General features: G+C 39.9%; 1 protein-coding gene across 1 annotated transcript; it reads left to right on the top strand.

Moving 5' to 3' along the window:
• Positions 1 to 226: 226 nt before the first annotated feature.
• PM20D2 (peptidase M20 domain containing 2) lies at positions 227 to 17,221 on the top strand. The gene is made up of 7 exons (XM_063150643.1): positions 227 to 708; positions 785 to 933; positions 4,485 to 4,627; positions 7,649 to 7,803; positions 10,131 to 10,266; positions 14,481 to 14,588; positions 15,115 to 17,221. The coding sequence occupies exons 1-7, from the start codon at positions 271 to 273 to the stop codon at positions 15,315 to 15,317; spliced, it is 1,332 nt and encodes a 443-aa protein (XP_063006713.1). The 5' UTR covers positions 227 to 270; the 3' UTR covers positions 15,318 to 17,221.
• Positions 17,222 to 19,388: the final 2,167 nt, after the last annotated feature.

The following is a 19,388-nucleotide window of genomic DNA, read 5'->3' on the forward strand; positions in this document are numbered from 1 at the left end:
CTGAGCGAGCGGCCCCGGCAGCACAGCCGGCACGGGCTGCGGGCGGGCCCCGAACCCCCGCCGGCTGGTCGAGGGCCGCGCCAGGCACGCTGGGGCGGGGAGTTCCGGCTGGGCGCCGCCTGCAGGCCAGGCCGTGATTGGGAACTACATTTCCCGCCGTGCCTCGCGGCGAAGAGAGGCAATAAAACGGGGAACAGCGCAGGTGTTGCGCTGGGGCTAGGTGCGGGTGGTTGGTGCGGCTTGGCTGAGGATCGGCGCTCCCGAGGCTTCATGAAGCCGCAAGAGCCGCCGGAGAGCGGCCCCGCCGCCTCCGCCGCGCTGGAGGCGCTGAAGCAGCGAGCGTGCGAGAGCGTGGATCTGAACGCTGCGCGTCTGGGCGCGCTGAGCCGCGACATCTGGAGCCGTCCCGAGCTGGCGTACGCGGAGCACCAGGCGCACGACGTCCTGACCCGCTTCTTCTCCGGCGGGGACGTGCCCGGCGCCGCCTGGGCCGTGCAGCCGCGCTACAAGCTCGGCACCGCTTTCCGCGCCGACTGGGGCACGGCGGCCCCGCAGGACCCGCTCCGCCTCGCCTTCCTCTGCGAGTACGACGCGCTGCCCGGGCTGGGGCACGCCTGCGGCCACAACCTCATCGCCGAGGTGGGAGCCGCCGCCGCGCTGGCGCTGAAGGCCGCCCTGGAGAGCCTGGCGGAGCCCGTGGCCGTGCAGGTGCGAGCCCTCCCGGGGGAGCGCTGGTGGGCGCTCCCTGACAGCCCCTGACTCTCTCCGTGCCTTTGTGCTGCAGATCACCGTGCTGGGGACCCCCGCGGAAGAGCAAGGAGGAGGCAAAATAGACCTCATCAAGGCTGGGGCGTTCGATGGCCTGGATGTGGTTTTCATGGCGCACCCCTCCCAAGAAAACGCTGCTTACCTGCCCGACGTGGCCGAGCATGAGTGAGTGCGTGGGTTCAGGTAGAAAGAGATGGTTTGTTATTAGCTTTTTGTCCCCTTCCTGAGAAGGGGACCTGCTTTAGCCGCGGCTGAACCCGGAGCCTTGCAGGTGCCCATCAGACAAAGGTGTCTGCTCTCAGCTAAGGAGCCAGGTTAGTGTTAGGGAATGGCACTCGGAGCCGTTCTTCCAAAGTGCTGTGTTCAGCCTAGTGCTCAAATCTCTGACTGATCTGAGATAATCTTCCACCTATCTCAAAAATCCATCTTTTGTTGTGATGGTTCTAGGCGTTTCTTGCAAGCATTCATGTGATGATGCCATCTGTTGAAGTAGAATTTAAAGATACAACTGCAGGGTCTCTCTCAAGGGTCATTGTTTTATGCTTTCCTGGATGCCAGTCATGTGGTTCTCTATGCATTTTTTATCAGTTTGGAAGGTTTGCCTTCCTCCGTTTGAAAATAACTGGCCAGCTAAGCCTGACTCAAGTTCGGGTCAGTAGTAACTTCCATACTAAATTTAGTCAGAGCCATGTTGTGTGTATTAACTCTCACACCAACTTTTTGATCCATAGTAGTAGCTGTCTTTCCTTCATGTTTGCCCCCAGTGTCAGGATGGACAACAGTCCTACCCTACACAGCTGCCTTTTCTGCCAGCCATATAACTCTTTGAAAATTATATCTTGTCTTCTTTTGATTGGCCCTGATGTTCAGAGACAGCACTGGCTCACTTGTGCCTGAGTCACTTGACTTGCCTTAAAGTGCACCTTGCTGGGTGTGCATCCCCAAAATTGTACACACTACACGAGGTGCAGTTGCCTTAGGTCTTGCTCAGCTTCTGCAGGGACCATAGTGTTTCCTTACAATTTTGGAGACAGCTGGCACGTTTGAGACTTCCTCTTAAGTAATTTTCAAGCTATCAACTCTTAGGCAAATGCTTGGTCTTTAAGTACATGATTTTAAAAAAGTGCTTTGGAGTTTCATTCTTTTCTTTCTCTGCCAGTCTGCAAGGCCATGTTGTTCTTCCTTTGGGGTTGTAAATGTGTGTTCCCACAGTGTCCCAGCAGTAGTCTGCCAGCAGGTTTTTTTCCTGTGTTTTGTCACATTCTTCTATTGTTATGTGATTCCTGATCCCAGAGGGTCTTACTTTGCAGAGTCTCCACTAGTGAACTCCCTCCAGTGCAAAAGCTTTTGCAAGTATTACATTTGACTGTTTCAGACTAAATTCTGATTTATTTAAATAAGTAATTTTCCAGTCATTTATGACTTGTACTGGGAACTGTTTTCAGATTTGTTGTGCTATTGTCTAGCTCTGATATGCTTGATATTACTGACCATTTTGCTTTTACCAGGGCTATTTCAGTGGATAATTTGCTTCTGTAAATGCCAAGTTACATGGTAAAACAGACAGGGTTAATTTTCATCACCTGGCCAGTTCTCTGCTACTTTCCTTCCTCGTGTTTCTAAAGAGTCTTAACTGGTTGTTGCACCTTCCTTCAAGACTTAGCCCAACTTGCCTTTGCTTTACCTTAAGACTGTATTATAATCTTCAAGATGTAGTTTTCAATGATAGTTCTGTCTTTCTGCTTGCAATAGCCTTTTGAGTTTGACACAGTAAGATTTGGAAATCTCTCTTCAGAGGTCAGGGTCTGCAATAGGATGCAAGTCCTAGATAGCCTTTAAACCCTTGAACATGGAGGAGGCATGGAATTGAAGTGCTGAGTGAAACAACTTATTACCTCCAAAAGCTTGAAATACTGAGTTTGTCATGTTTTATGTAATTGTGAGGTTTCAAAGGTAGAAAGACAGCTTTTCTAATTTTAATTGGTCTTTGCTTGTTTGCAGGGAGTTTAAGCACCGGTGTTCACTAAGTTGCTGCTATTTCTGTGTCTGCAATTCTGAAAACTGGCTTGTGCCTGAAATGAGATTAACATATTGGGATAACTGGTGGATACATGCCAAAGTTTGCTGATTCTTACTCAATTACCCTTCACTTAATCAGCCTATTTATTGTTGGACAAACAGGATCCACATTCTTCTGCTGGTATTCTTAAACTGGCTTAGGGTGTTATTATTCTGCAAAATCTCTTGGGTTTTTCTGAGTGTCTGTGACATTTGTGTAGCAAAAGAAGTACAAGTAAAGGAATTCTGGAATAATTTCTTTTAATAAGAAACACATGTTCCTTCTGGAAGAGAATACTGCAGCATGACTTTCTGCTGTGCTTTGCCTTCTTTCTGTTTTTTTGAGAATGTCCAGGGATCTTTGTGAGTTGATTTGTGGGGCTGCAGTCTAATAATTGGGATATTAATGGACAAGTTTCTTACATTTCCTAATGATAATAAATTTTAAATAAAATTCTTAGTCTAGAGAATGGGTTCTGTGATTGTCTTGGAAGATCAGTGGGGATAGAAAAAGGCAAGCCTAATTTGGGTTGCAGGAGCAGTAAGAGATGTTTCCTGTTGCAACAGTACACTGCATTGTGTCCCTCTTTTCCTTCCAGAGTTTGTGCTGGTGTTAACTTGCAGCTGTGGCGTGGTTCTGAGCACAAGGGGGTCACTTCAGGATAACTGGTTGAGTTGGCATTTGTGCAAGACAGGGGGACAAGCAAGTTAGGCTGGATAAGAGACAGGTTGTGTGTCTTGGGGTGGGAGGAACGCTTGAAGATTGAGTTTTTTCTATAAAGGAGTGGATATGGAGTACAGATTGTTTTGTGTATTTGATAAATAGTGAGACCTTATATGTAGATGTCAGTATTTAATGTTTTCCTCTTTTGTAAACAGTTCTCATAAACAGTCTAAAATACTAAGTTACTTTGTAAGGCTAATATTAGTGGCCCTCAGATGAAGCAAAGCGTTCATTTTTACTGGATATGTTACGGTGCAATATTTTATGACTTCTGTGAAGTTGGAGGATAGCCTTTGCATTAGATTTCCTCCTTGTTGCAAGCCTTTCTAGCACCTTTTTAGAAGGGTGCAAGAAGAGAAGATCCTTGCTGTAGCATAATAATGTGTTTTACAAGAGGCTGTGCTTTTCCATACTCATAAAACTTGACTTTTATTATTTAGACATGGGTTATATGTGGTCTTACGTGCTTTTGCTATCTTACATACTGTACACAGTTTATTTGACAAGAATTAGGACGCTCAACTTCCAGTTTTGAATCAGAGAAAAGGGTTTGTTATCCTCTGAGAAGAGTGCTTTAAACTTAAAGTATCAGAAGAGTCAGGCAGCATAAAAAAAGCAGAGGAGAAATTTAATTAATATGTGGAATGTGTACTCTTCAGGAAAAGGCTATATAATGATGTTACCAGTAGCTCCCTTGCCTGACTGGCTCTTGGTATCATTCCATTCTGCTGCTTTTCTAGAAGTCTTTCAGGTTTTTTTTTTTTGCACTCAAAGATAGTTTATCTATGCAACAGTCAAGTGCCAGGTAAATTGTTTGGTGTTATGCTGACCAAAATTTAAATAACATATATTTGTGGGAACAAAAGGACGTTTTTCATTTCAAAGATTTTTTCAGTGAATGAGAAACAAATAAGCAATGCCTTTTATTTCCTAGTGTGACTGTGAAATACTATGGAAAAGCTTCTCATGCTGCTGCTTATCCTTGGGAAGGAGTTAATGCATTAGATGCTGCTGTTCTTGCCTACAACAATCTGTCTGTTTTAAGGCAGCAGATGAAACCGACCTGGAGAGTTCATGGTGAGATCTTTCTTAAACCTAATGTCCAGCAAGTTAGAGTTTAGGCTGCTGAAGTACTAACATAGAATGTCACACATTGCAAAGTATTGCACTAAAGCACTAAATTAGTTTAGTCACCTCAAATATTATGAAACAGCACCATTTCATTTAAATGGTGTGTCTGCAATTTTTACAGTGATGTCAGTGTCCAGAACTAACTGCTCAAAACAGGCTGAGAGGTCAGATTTGAAAGGGGACTCCAATGCCTAGGTAAAGGTTAGATCAATTCTAAGTCTTGAAGTTGCAGTTCAAAAAAAAAAAAGAAAAAAGTGCAAAGTTTATTTTGGTACATGGCCTTGAACTCCTTAATATGTGTGGATTTGCAAAGGTGTAAGATTAAATAGTTCCAGAAAGTGAGGTATTACTTACTGCATCACTTTTTGAGTAGGCATTCCATTAATTAGCTGGCATTTATTGGAAGGGTCTGGTGCTCTGGAATGAAATTTATTTGGTGAAGTACAAAGAACAAGTGATGGCAGAAGATCATAGTCCTGGTTAGTAGCCCAATCAACTAGATGTTCACTGTATTCTTATATTTAATATCTAGTAGGTTTTGGATTAGACAGGCCAATTTGCAGAAAGACATGTTAACCATTAAGCTTGATTTGTCCTCCTTCAACATTGTGCATTTCTGCCTGTACAGTGAGAAAGGTTCAAAAGGTGAGGGGAAGCTGCTCTATAGCTGTAAACCCAGAGTTCCTTATTGCACCCAGCACAACTTTTGCCAAGTTGAAAATAAGAAACTTTGCCAATTCTACAGGACTTCTGAATGTAGAGCTGTTTATTTGAAATGTTTGTTATGAGCTAAAAATCTTTCCAGATGTTTTGAGCTGATCATTATGTATCTTGGCTGCTTGTGCTGTATGTAATTCAAGTGTGCATTTCTCTCCAGGATATCTGGATGGAGTCCTTATCCTTTTGACTGTAGATGCAGCTATTTGCAGTTCTGCTGTGCAGCATGCCCAAATGAATTTCAGACAGCAGGCACAGCCTCTCTGTCCTATTTCTCTGTAGAAAACAAGGCACATAATTAGAGTTTTGGTGTCTGCAACCCATGTGTTGCAGGTTTAAGGCTGAAGATGCCTAAGTTTTCTGTTGAATCTAAGCCTAAACCCCTAAATACTGCTTTCTTTATAGTTTCTAAAGGTTACATGGGTAATGTTGGCAAAAACTCTAAGTACCTAAACAGTAAGGCCTTCTAAGGTAATGCTTCCTGAACAGTAGCAAAACTGAAATTACTGTGTTGATACAACTGCTGCCATAAACCTGGTTTTTCAAAGTGGAGGTATTTAAATTACTTCTGGGAAAGGACAAGCAGCCAGAGTGTGAGACGGAATTTTAGAAATGCTTTCTTTATAACATTGTGTAGGAGACTTCATGTTGTAGACTTCCTGTATAATCAGTGGCTGAATTAAGTGATTCTAAAAATAGTAGTGTTACCCCACTTACAAAAGCTGGAATAATTTCCATTGCTTGAGGTCTAGAATTTCTAACCAATGCTTCATGTACTGAAATATCATTGTCTTGAGTTCATCTGAGATTTTGATGTGATCTTTCTTCCCTGCTTATGAATGGACTATATGTTGCCCCCTTAAAAACGGGAATGTAGATTTTTTTTTTTTTTCCTGTTCAAGAAGTTGTATTAAACAGGTTGTAAATAAGATTTTCCATCCAGAGGGGCAAATTGAGTGCTACAACAGTGTGCAGGCAGCCTACTTGTAGTTCAGGTCTGCTGTCCAGTCCATATTGCAGTTGTATTGAAATTTAACTGTAGACCTATTCAGACTCTCTCCAGTTCCATTTACAATTGTTCTGGACAAGACAAGTGAAAACTGTTTACTCATGAAGCTACTTGTTCTGAGAAAGCTTGTTATGGATATGTGTCATTCAAATTTGCATGAATACTTATTGCTTCCTTTCCTGTGATGTCTGTCTCTCTCATCTGAGCTGTTCCTATTGTTATGGACAAATACTGATACTGGATTAATTCAACACTGTTTTTTATTTGGACTGTATTTGAGACTGGAGGTGAAGTTGGTAATCTTAATGGGTTTTCTGCACCAAAAGAAATATTTTGTTGTCTGTTTACAACAATATAGTGCTGTCTTTTCAGGCCTCAGTGACACACATCAGTAACTTCTGCAATATTTCCATTTAAGGTAGAAGTTTCTCAGGTTCTACAGAAAAAAATCTAATTCCACATAAAAGAAATTGAGGGTAGAAGACCAGGGAAACACCCTGTTGGAAACAACTAGCTGTTAGTGCAGTTACATCTAATGTGAAACTGGGATCTGTGATGTGTTCTTGTCAAAATATCTGAATATTACTGTGTTTTATGGAAATGCCTTTGATGCCATAATGGTAAAAGATGTAGTTGGTCACACATTCCCTTGAGAGAGCACTTTCAGCTCAAACTGCACTTGTGACTAAAGCTACTGGTGTTATACATTCCAGTATTTCTGAAGAATTAAAATGAGCAATTAAATGAACTTTCTGTGCACTGCAATACATACATTGTTTCAGTATTGCTGAGAAACTTGTTCAGATTTTCGTCAAGATCACAAAATAAGTTGGAAACATTCTAATTGAGGAAACATTTGAAAGTTGGACTCCAAGTTATCCCTTTTAGCAATTTTTTCCCTGTTGGCAGACAGATTACTTTATGACTCTAATGCATTGAATTTTAGGGGATTAATTAGAAATGCTAGTTTGGCTTGACTCTGGGATGTAAAACAGATGTCTAACCAAAGAATGCTGTGAAATTGTGCTGAAAGACATGTACATGTTCCACATGTAATCTGACGTGATGAAGAAACTTTGTCCACACACTGCATTTTTTACATTCCTTGTATTTCATGTTCAGCTGATGTTTTGTTGGTTTTGTTTATATGCTTTTAGTTCTTGACCCAGGAATTTAATGAGAGGGCTGAAGATCAAACAATTGCATTTAATACTGACAAGACAACTTTTCCCTTTCTGCAGGTGTAATAAAAAATGGTGGTGTGAAACCTAACATCATTCCTTCTTACACTGAACTAGAGTTTTACTTGCGTGCTCCTTCAAGGAAAGAGCTTTCTGTTCTGACAGAGAAGGTTGAAAACTGCTTCAAATCTGCAGCAATGGCCACAGGATGCAAGGTAAGAACATATTCATTGTCATGTGTTTCTGTTACACAGACCAGAACAGGAAATCAGTGTTTACTTTGTCTGCATAGTGTTTCACCAAAGTAAATCTAAATTACTGGTACACTTTTTGCTGTTCTGTTGCTTTGTGTCCCGAGAGAAAGCTTTGGTTTATAAATAGAATGCCACAGAATCCTAGAGGAATGTGTGTTGGGAGAGACCTCTGGAGGTCATCTGGTCTAATTCTCCATTCAGAGCAAGACCAGTTAGAGCAGGTTGCTGTGAACTTTTGAATACTTCCAAGGATGAAATTCTACCACCTCTCAAAAACTTCTCTACACACCTCGTGGTGAGCAAGGGTTTTCCTAATGTTTATGCTGCAATGACTTGAGCACTGACACAGGTTTCCTGCAGAGATTGCTGTGTTTCCCTCTTTGGAGATACTCAAAAGCTGCCTCAGTATGGTTCTGGGAAAGCAGCTCTAGGTGACCCTGATTGAGCAGGGGAACTGGACAAGATGACCTCCAAAGGTGCTTTCCCACATCAACCCTCTGTGATTCTGTTGTACCCAACAGGATTTCCTTTCCTGCTTCTTGTTGCATCACTTTGACATCTGAGAAGTCTGGTTCTGCCTTCGCTGTACCCTTCCCATCTGGTAACTCTAGACAGCAGTGAGATGCCCCACTAACCTTCTGTTCTGTGAGGGCTCAGCAGATCAAGTTCTTTCAGCCTGTCCTTGTACATTGTGTTCTCCATCCACCCAGTCATCTTGGTGGCCTTCCCCTGGCCTAGCTCCAGTCTTGATTTGAGGAGAAACCAAACGAGCACAGCACCAGCTGTGGTGTCACAGGGGTTGACTCCATCAGTAATAAAAATACTAAAATACTAATGGCACCAGTCTCAGTTGCAGATGGGTGCTACAGTAACAGGCAGCAATGTGGTATTTTGTGCTGCTGATTATAAATCACTTGGAGCTTGCATGTCTTGTGTCATCTGAGCCAGTCATGTTGTCATGCAAAGCAAGGCTTGGTCATGCACTATCTGCTCTTAAGTGAGTTCCATCTTGTGTGGTGGATGTTCACAATCACCTTGTGGTTCTTGAGCCTGGGCATGAGTTCTAGGAGGATTTATTTGCTCTGTAATCCCTCTGGGAACTTGAGACTAGGATGGTCTGAGGAGTGTGTAGTTTTCAAGGACCTCCTCTTGGCCCTTCAAGAGGATGTGACATTTAGGTGTTGTTCAGTGAGCTGGAACATCCCTCTGTTTCAGTGACACTTAAAAAAATAATAGCTCCCAGACTGCATTTCTGTTTCTCTTACTCTGCATCCTTGGATGCATCCTGCCTGATCCCATGTACATTCAATTTCTTTAAGTGTCCTGTAATTTCTTTTTGTTTTGCTGTGGGTGATGCTTCTATCCTACAGATAGTGCTGCTAGGCTCAGAGACCTGGGAGGCTTGATGGCAAACCTCACCTGTAGAAACAAGCAAAACAGGTATTGGGTATTCTGTCTGTTTTTTTCCCATATTCTTGGTCATTAGGTCCACTGCCCCATTAAACAGCAGGCTCATGTAGCAACAGAGTGATTTCTCAATTAGCATTCTCATTTGTTTTGCTTTTAATAAATGGAAGTGTGTCTCATCTAGCTGGTTCAAACAATAAGATTACCTTTTTTATGTTGCTAAGATAGATGGTTCTACTTGGCTCTGTTAATTACAAGCTTATGACTAATTCAGCTGTAAAAAGAATGTATGTGATCATCAAAACAAATAGATATGGGATATGCAAATGTCACTTTTATAATCTTCTTGAGACAATAGAAGTTGTTTTCCTATCATGTCCCCTTCACTATAACTAGAAAAGAGGTTCAGAAAGTGCACTTTATAACATTGATAGATTTTTTTTTTCATTTATTTTCAAATTTCTTATCTGTATGGAGCCATGTCATGAATGGGGCTGTAGTTATTGGAAGCATTCTGAAAAAAGGTAACATAGTTTGATAAAAGCCTATGTTTATTTCTATGTAGTTTAGTAGTACTTGCAGGCAAAATCATTAGACACTGTTACAGGAAATATTTGTTTCCTGTTTTTGGAGAAAATTTTGAAATCCTTTCTTCTGGAATTTGGCTGTCTAGTGCAAACTGAACAGAACATCAGCTGTGTTTTGATGGAGGGTAATATTTGGCAGAATGTTGTATTTCTGAAATAAACTTAGCACTTACGTCTGTTTTGCCTTGGGCTTGAAATCTGGATATGTAGGGGTTTTTTTTGGCCTTCAGATTGTTTACATTGAAATGGCTTACACTGGAGAAAAACTTACAGTGATTTGGGGTTTTTGTCTAGGTGGAAATAAAAGGTGGTGAAAATGATTACTACAATGTGCTTCCAAATAAGAGCCTGCAGAAAATTTACAAGGAGAATGGAAAGAAGCTTGGAATAGATTTTATATCAGAAGATGCTATCTTGAATGGTTTGTCAGGTAACTCCAGCTGCATTTTTCATTGTACCTTAAGCTTAGGTTCATCAAGCTTCAAGTGTATAAAATAACAAATAAGAGCTAAGTTAAACACAGAAGAAAAAGCCAGATTACAGAGCTAAAGCTCTGTAGAAGGTTTATATCTCTGGCCTGCGTTTCTGTATTTGTTGTAGAAGCTAAGAACAGGTAAGAAAAGCAGTGAACTCCTTCTAATAATAATTCTGAAAATATTTCAAGTAATAAGCAGTTTGGTTGGGAGAAGGGATAGAAAGCTAAGAGCAGTCTTTCTGAGAATATGACCATGTGTAATGAATTGTCTCTCATTCTGTGGCTTTAAAATACAGAATCCTGGTTTGCTATAAATGGGGATGAGACCTTGTTTTCAGGAACCTTGTTTAATAACATTTTCCAAGCTTACATATAAACAAATATACTAGAATCTAGCAATTATTTTAGAGGGAGTTTTTGGAAAGATTTATAACTTGAAATTTATCACTAACTCTAATTTAATCTTTTCATTAACAAGTAATTACATGCCTCTAATTTTAGTTCATGAGTTCAACAGATTAGTTTTCCAAAGGGTGCTCTTCACGTAGGTGTTCACTTTTGGGTCTTGACTGTGTCTTAAACAATTTAACTTTTTTAGTCTCTGAGCTGTAACAGCAATGGGAATTCTTGAATGCTTAGGTGGGTTTCTTGTTATCCCTAACACTTTGTTTTTCAGAATCTTCCTACAGGAGCTCTGTTCAAGTCTCAACTTCTGCTCATACTTTGAGCCTTCACTACTGATCTTAACTGTATTTATGAACGTTTTTACTCCATTCATGCTAAAGGTTTTTCTCTTAGAAGGAAGATACTGTTCTCAGTAAAAAGTTATTTTAATTAATTTGATTGTGGCACTTTTCTTCTCTTTATTAAGTGCAGATTATCTTTGGAGTTTGGACAAATTTGGTGTTTAGGAGCAGCTCTCCAAATTTCGTTTTGTGGGTAGGGGAGACATTGTATCTATTGAAATTCTTGGTATCTAATGGTGATGGGATTTTTTCTGTTTCTTACTTCCCTTTCAAATTAAACAGTGGTTCATTGTCTTGTGTTTAAGAACAAATTATAACTAAAGACAGATTTCTTCCTACTTTCTTCAGTGTAATACAAATAAGATTTACTGCTTTGCTTGTTTAGCCAAAGAAGGAGACTGAGGAACCTTAAAATGTTTACTGGAGTGCAACTTCCTGGAGCTCTGCTAGTTGGTTCCTTCAAACCATTGTAGTAAGGACGATCGTGTATATCAGTGATTTTGCTTTTGTTCAGAGGTCTTGAAGTGAACTTTTCACAGACACCCAGCTGCAGTAGGGCTTTCATATGTAAGTTATATGATATGTTCAGTGTTAACCATTAACTTGCTTAAACCAAAACTCCCTGTATGGCTGTCCTGTACTTGAATTGCGTGTCAAATGTCAAAATGTGCTTGAGCAATTGCTTTTTTTTTATCTCACATTGCAGTAGGGTTTACTGAATTTTCTTTCCACAGCTTCTCCTCAGAATTTTTGAAGTGGGAATTCAGGAGAGATAACAAAGCACAGTCTCCAGAGCCATAGGAGTGGAACTTTGTATGCTACCCTTTTCTGGGGGGGGGGAAATTGAGTATTTTATGTCATCTTTTTCAAGACCTCTCTTTCTGTTTAGTTTTCATGTGGTTTTCAATGTTTTCTTTTAGGATGTCAGTTTCTTCTGTTGAAAGGGAAGGAAGATAGCTCAGTTGCTTCTCCATGTCTGTGCAGCAGGACAGTCGCTCAGAGCTGGGCGCACTCGCTGCCACCTCTGCGTGGGCATTAGTGTGGCTCTGCTCCCAGGTATCACTCTAGGCAGAAAAGTGTCACCAGGGCTTCTCTGAGCCCCTCAGACCACAGGCACACAGCCAGGGGGTGTGACATCCTGTGGGACTGAGCTAGCTTGGACCAGGTGCCAGCACCTGTTTCTCCTTCTGCTGTTGGTAGGACTTTACTACAGGATATCCATAACCTCCTAAAGCAGATGGCTTAGTTTCACAGGGCTTAGTTGAGGCACCCACACCTGTGATAACTTAATCTAGTCAAAATGTAGTAATCATGGGGTTCATTGGCTTCCTGTGCACAAAACTGATAAAGAAGATCTTAAGAAGCTCTAGTATATTTGAAAATTCCACTTTTGAAGCTTGGGATTCTATATAAATGTTTCCTGGAATCTTTTGTGTTTTCCCCTCTGTTCATGTTTGTGGTAATACTGACTCCATTAAATATGCAGTGACTTGAAGAGGCTTCAGGATGTATTTTTGAGAGGCTGGAACTGCAGTATATAAAGGTATATGTATATATATTGCATTATGTATATTGCATTGGTAACTGCAATTACTTATGCTTCCAGAAAGAATCCCAATCAATATGTGTCTAGCAAGCACACAATTTCGGGTGTTTTTATGGAAATTACCAAACACCTGATGTTCTAAACATACCTCTATCTTATTCCCATAAAGGGTGTAACATTTTGTCTGATAGAGGGGAAGATTTAACTGTTAGAATTTTATTAAAAGCTGCCTGGATTTTGCCTCTCCATGTTGCTAGAAGATACCCAATTTAAATATCTTCTACTCAGCAAAAATAACATGTCAATTGGTAGCACATTGAATATGGATACAAATTTAGGAGGAATTACATGACTGAGAGCTAGGATGCCGTGAAATTTCTAGTGTTTCATTTGCTAAGTGGAAGTAGGGAAAAGGGCAGCACAGTCTTTGCAGCAGTTTGTGTATTGGGACTTAGAAAGGCAGGTCTAGAACCCTTGGTTTAGTCTGGAGCGTGCAGAACTTCTGGTTTGTGTGTCCAGATTGACCAAAGAAGGAATCAGTAGGACCAACTACTGGAAATTAAAATGACTTATTGCTGTGCCAAGAGTTGGATTTTCTTCAAATGCATCCTGAATTTACGGGAAGAGATGTTTTTGAACAAGCTTTGCTGTTTCCCTTATCTGTAAGGCAGAGTAAATAGCAAACTCTTGTCCTCATAATGTAGGCTCTGTGGACTCACTTTCAATAACTATAGGCTTCCAAGTAAAATCTGTGTTTTTCCATTGTTTAATTGCTAATTCTTAAGGCACTAGCAATATCTTCTCTTCATAAAGTATCACAAATATAGATGCTACCTGATGTGTTAAAATTAAATTTTATACACTATTACTAAAGAAACAAATTCTTGCATCTCTGGCCCCAGAAAGTTAATTGGGATCTTCGTGGGTCATCCCTCTTTTTCTCTGATATAAAACAATGGTTCCTCTGGTACCTGGATTTCACAATAAGTGGTACATTGATTTCTCCAGCTTTGAAATGTCATTTTAACAAATAATGAGTGGGTTGCTTGTTTGGGAGAAAAAGAAGAAGCCAAAGCCACTTGGGATGTAGTTGTAGACTCTTGGATGATTTACCATGGAGAATCTTCTACTTTGGGATGACACCATTCAGTAGATAAGGCTGTGAGATAGGTGCTAGATAACATACTGAAAGTGATAGGCATGAAAGAATCATCATAGAAATGTGCAACATTGCTATCAGGTGTTTGTCTACAAAGGCCTAGCATTTTATCTGGAGTTTACTTCTGATTTTATTTCAGGGGTCCTTGTGCTGTTGAGATTTCCATCAGTGAGAATAATCAAAACACATGGGGGTAAAACCAGTTACCCTCAATCTGTTTTTGTTTAAAGATTAATAGTTTCTACTTTAGTCCCCTACAGAATGCTGAATATTTGCATACTGGTGAGAAGCAGGAATTGTTTGGCCTAGTTCTGAAGGCTCTAACAGGGAAATAGCTGAAATGCCTGACACTCCCAAGGTTTGCAGCTTTCCTGTTTCTGAGCTAACAGCTTCCTGTCAGGAGATGCTTGATGAAAATGAGCAGTAAAAGGAATAAGAACATGCTGATACATCTTCCTTGCAGTCCAGTAACTGGTCATTGATCAGAAGTGCACTGGAGGGCAGCTCCTGAAGATGGCTAGTTAGGGAAAAACACCTTGGTGACAGGATATATTTGTATGGATAATGGCTCATTAGAAATGTTCTTATTTTAGTATCTGGGGCAAAGGATACTCCATTTTAGGCATGGGCTGGAGAGAATGTCTATCATGCATTTTCTTACAGCATTCAAAACTTTTATTAAGCACTTTTATTAAGAAAATCTCTGTGCTGCTTCTAGGTTCCACGGACTTTGGAAATGTTACATTTGTGGTCCCTGGGATTCATCCTTATTTTTATATTGGCTCTGATGCATTGAATCATACTGAGCAGTACACAGAAGCTGCAGGTGAGTGGAAGTGAAAACAAATAACATTAATTGTAGAGTTGCAGAAAAAGCTGACAAATACAGAATTTCTTGGTTTGTGTTTGAGGTTATATGTATATGGGTAGGATAACCACTCCTCATACTAAAAGATAAAAAAGAAATTAGAAGGATTATCTATAACAGCATATTCAGAAGAATTTCTAAACATGAGCTGAAAGATAAGTAATTTTTACTCCTCAAATACAGGAAATGTAACACTGCTAGCTTATAAATCTCCCCATTTTCTGAAGGGCATAGTATGAACATTCAACATTCCTGTTCTCAGTCTTAGTTGTTTGTGTCAGTAGCAGAAAATTAAGTACTTGCAAAAGAAAAAAATGTTTTGAGGCATGGGAAAATAGGTTTACTTCATGCAAGTAGATTTTAAAGAAAATGTTCTTGAAGCTGAAACTTATAATCTTACTTTATAAAATATCCCTTGTGCAGCAAACCAGTGGTTTAATATTGGTAATCTAAGCTGAAATTCCCCTTACATTTCTTTCTGCAGGGTCACAGACTGCTCAGTTCTACGCCTTGCGCACTGCAAAGGCTTTGGCAATGACAGCCCTGGATGTCATCTTCAAGCCAGGTCTGTTAGAAGAAGTCAGGGAAGACTTTAGAGAGGTGAAGCTGAAAGAAGAGGAACAAACAAATCCAGTAGAACCTAAAAGAGAATCTGGTGTTGGTGAAGGAGCATGTGCATCACACTGAACTTGATTAAAACATTCTCAGTAGCATTGACTTAACGGAGATGCTGTATTTAAATCCCAATAGGGGCTGGATAAATACATAGCTGAAGAAATTATGATTTTATTTAATTTGGACTTTAGGAGAAGTAAATAGTATAATTGCTTTCAAAAATGTGAAATTTCATCTAGCTGTAATGTTTGTGTTCAGTATGGTGATGATTTTCATACAGAGATCTCAAATATGTTCTCTTTAATTTGCAGTTTTGAATGAATTATAGTGTTTAGATACCTTGTCAGTGATTTTCTATGTAGTGCTATATTAATATTCCTTATAGAGGAAATATAGTAGTTTTCTGTTCTAAAATAAGCCCTTTTCATTCAGTGATCATATGCTGAATCTGATCTGTGAAGCTTTTATGAAATTTCTGGTCAGTCACTTTTCTTGGGACAAGATGGAGACTTTTAAAAAATGAGCTGGTTTCACTGGAGAGAAGGGGCTATGTTTGAAAATCTAGTTGGTTTTGATAACAGTAACTTCCAGCAATGGAAGAGGACTGTTTGAATAGGAGTGCAATCTGTAAAGCTTGATTGTCCTGAAATGTGTTGATTTTCCTCCTGGTAAATTTTGGAGGTGTTGTGGAGAAGTCATGGATCACAAAATTGGAAAGCAGCTAAATGTTTATTTGATTAAATCAACACATTTAAACTACTGCAAGAAAAATTCTGCTCTGAGGCAATCAAGGTGTCCACACAAGGTGTTGCATTAGCTTAACTGATCTGGAGGAGGTGTATAAATTTATCTAAACCAGTGGAAATCTTTGTGACAAAGCTACAAGTGTGGTGCCATGAAGCAATAAATGGTTGTGTGCAAGTCTCTCTAGTAATCTCAGAGGAGCTTGCAGTGAGGACTGCTGGCTTTTTTAACCTGTTTGTTCCCATGTCCTAAGCAGCAGATCTGTAAAGTCTTGCCAGTCATCCTTTCTGTGTGGTATGTGGTTAGTCCATTTAATCTTTATTTTGCTTCTCAAGGACATTGATACTGCAGTTTTATTTAGGTGGTGTTCTGTGTACCCAGACATGTTAGGATGCCTTCTGATTCCCTGGTTAAAGGATCTTGTGAGTACACAGAAAAGAAGTCAATGGACAGATGGAGTGAGAAAGCAACTTCCTGATTAACATTTTCCTAAGCACAGGTACTTCTGAAAGCCTCGGAAAGGAAGGCAGACAAGCTGTATTCCTCAGGAAGTCAGAATAACTCACTTTCAGAAATATATATATACTTTTTAAACAGTCTCTAAATGGTAAACTCTAAAATTCTGTTCAGCATTTACAGTTTATTTATTTCTATATTCACTTCAATTTTACACCAGTATCCTTGTTTTCATTAGCAAAGGGTTTTCACAGATGGATGTGAGAAACAGGTGAAGGTGGGACTCTGAGCTATAGATGTGTCCAGGATAGTAAGTTAAATACTAAATCCTTAAATACCTGAAATATGTTCTAAGGTTTGTCAGAGGAACTTTGTCCTTAACTTTTAATTTACAGTCTGCCTTGCTCATTCTCAGACATGATTGCAATTCATTAAGATCTACTTTGTTAACAGGCTAGTGCATTGATTTCCTTTGCACACGTGGCTTTTTATTTCCTCCTGCAAGAACTGCTTAACTTCTTGCTTTGGAGTTTGGATCCCACACAGATAGCACTTGCTGTGTTGTTATGTTTCCTACAAGCTGATGTGCATTAAAGCCTTCTCAATTCTCTTTGTTCAGACTTCTTAGCTGCATCATATCCAAGATCAGTTAATTAAACTTCTCTGAACTAAAAGCGTGTCTTCATTTTGTTGTAATCATTGCTGGAATAAAAATGGAATTGAAGTACTGATTAAAGATGAGTTGATATTAATAAAGGAATTTAATTGTGATTGAATTTTCTTGTCCTTTGCTTAATATTGGAATGATTGTGAGTAGCATGTTTGATTTTTTTCTTTTTCCCCCCTAGTTGGTTACCAATATGTAAGATTGAGGGTGGTTTAAGCTTTCCATTTTGGTCTGCATTTGTGAGGGTTAGTGCTTTCCAAATGCCATATTTAATGTTAGTCTTTATAATCCTATGGCTGTTTTAACTGTTAAAACATGCTGGAATTGATAGAATAAGTTAGAATGTGAGCTTGTGAAGGGTGTCTGTTAGGCTAAAGCTGGTCTAGCTCCAGTTTGAAGTGGGATTATCACCAGCACTAGGTCAGGTGATCTTGGCTTCATTTGCCAAATCCTTGAATCCTCCTTCAGCCTCCTTTCTCAATTCCCCATGTGAGCTAATTCCAGTTTGTCTCAGAATGTTCATTCTTGAGGTCCAGAACTAAAGCAGTCTGGGATTTAACCTTGCAATTTTACTATCACAGTAATACTATGTATGGGAAAAGTTTAGATCATGTGGGAATAAAACTTTGATTTTCAGTCATGCTCAGAAATCACGCATATATGAAAATATCCAGCATGCTTTTTAAGTTGCCCTAACTGCAGTCTTCCCCAAGCTGTTTGTAATTTCAGAGTATTGGGATATTTGTCAGGAATAGTATTCTCAGTCATGAATCAAAATGTGTGAGTAATGGACTGTAATGCCTGAAATTGTTCTGAACTGCTGATGGCAAATGACAGCTGTGAAAGGATGAGGTGATGATGTCCAGATGTTGTGAGGAACTTAAAGCCTCTGCCAGCCTACCAAACTACTGTATTTGCTTATTTAGTATCTGTCTTAGGACCTGAGCAAAAGATACAAAGCAAAGCAAAAAATAAAAGATGAAATGTGATGGGCTTATTTTTTATGAAAAGATTTGAAGGCGAGAACTTGCAGCCTGCTGTGTTCCTGGTGCAGAAGAGCCCAGCAGTCTCTTCAAACCATAAATGGGATGCAGTTTTGTGTTCTTGTGAATCTCATTTCTGTAATTGCTTCCCCCTACTGTGAGTGCTCTGTACCTGCTCCCATTGCAGTCACAAGGAGCAGGACTGTTCCTCTGTGGAAGAGTCACAACACATTAGCTGTTGAAGTCTCTCTGGTATTCACTGAGTGATCTCCTAACTTGCTAACAGCATTCCTGAAAACGATCTTTTATTTAGAGCAAAATGTTTAGGAATAAATAATTTTGAAATAACAAAGAAAAAGTCAGTCTACATTATTTCCTTTTTACCCCTGAGGTTTGCAATTTCCTTGTCCTGCAGGTAGCAGCCCTCCACAGAGCCTTTTCCACCAGACTTTCATTGACTGCTGCTGCCACCCACATTTTGTTCTTACTAGGGAGCAAAAGTGCATCCTGCATAAGGGCTCATACCCAGACTGTACTAAGCCAAAGCTGGATAAGATTGCTGCTGGTTTAGATTCCTCTGGGCACTAATGGAAGTCAGAAGAATCTGACAAACTCACTGAGGATTTTTCTCAAGCTACAACTGCATCTAATGTCTTTATTTATGAAGCATTGGGCTTCCCACTTTATTTTTAAATAAAAATAAAGTGGGAAGCCCAATGCTTCAGTCCTAATGAGTCCATATGGTTGTGGATAGTGTAAGAATATGGTGCTCTTGTTTATGTTGCATGCAGGTAAAAGTTTATAAAAGAAAGTCCTTATAAAATCAGGCCTTCCTCAGCTGAATTAACAGCTAGCCATTCAGTTCCCATGAGAAAGAATTCTGGGAATGAAAATAATTTTGCATAACAGTCTATCCTTCTGAGAAAAACGGGTTGCACCTGTGAGAAATAAAAAGTCTATCCCAAGAGAATCTGTGAAGAAAATATGTAAACACTTGTGTAAAGAGAGAGTCTTAGCACACACAAGCACCTTCTAACTAATGAATTGAGTGGCAAGAATGTTACTAATTAATTAGAATTAAACAGGATGACTTTGAAAACTGTATAAAAATGGGCTGTAACTTTCAAGTGGGGCTTTTTGCCACTGAAACTTTGAGGTGCTGTGCCTGTTGTTATTCACTGGCTATTGTTATAATAGAGTTTAGAGAATCACAGAATGGTTTGGGTTGGAAGGGAGATTAAAAGACCATCTAATTCTTCATGCCTTCTCACTACTCCTAGAACAATACCATTT

This window comes from Melospiza melodia, chromosome 3 (assembly GCF_035770615.1).
Source record: "Melospiza melodia melodia isolate bMelMel2 chromosome 3, bMelMel2.pri, whole genome shotgun sequence".
NCBI classification, from domain to species: Eukaryota; Metazoa; Chordata; class Aves; order Passeriformes; family Passerellidae; genus Melospiza; species Melospiza melodia.

What these genes read in the sequence shown, in the direction of transcription:
- PM20D2 (XM_063150643.1), top strand. Translation starts at nt 271, where the DNA reads ATGAAGCCGCAAGAGCCGCCGGAGAGCGGCCCCGCCGCCTCCGCCGCG. An exon ending in CGGAGCCCGTGGCCGTGCAG is followed by an intron (nt 709 to 784) that starts GTGCGAGCCCTC and finishes TTTGTGCTGCAG; the next exon opens with ATCACCGTGCTGGGGACCCC. An exon ending in CCCGACGTGGCCGAGCATGA is followed by an intron (nt 934 to 4,484) that starts GTGAGTGCGTGG and finishes TTTATTTCCTAG; the next exon opens with TGTGACTGTGAAATACTATG.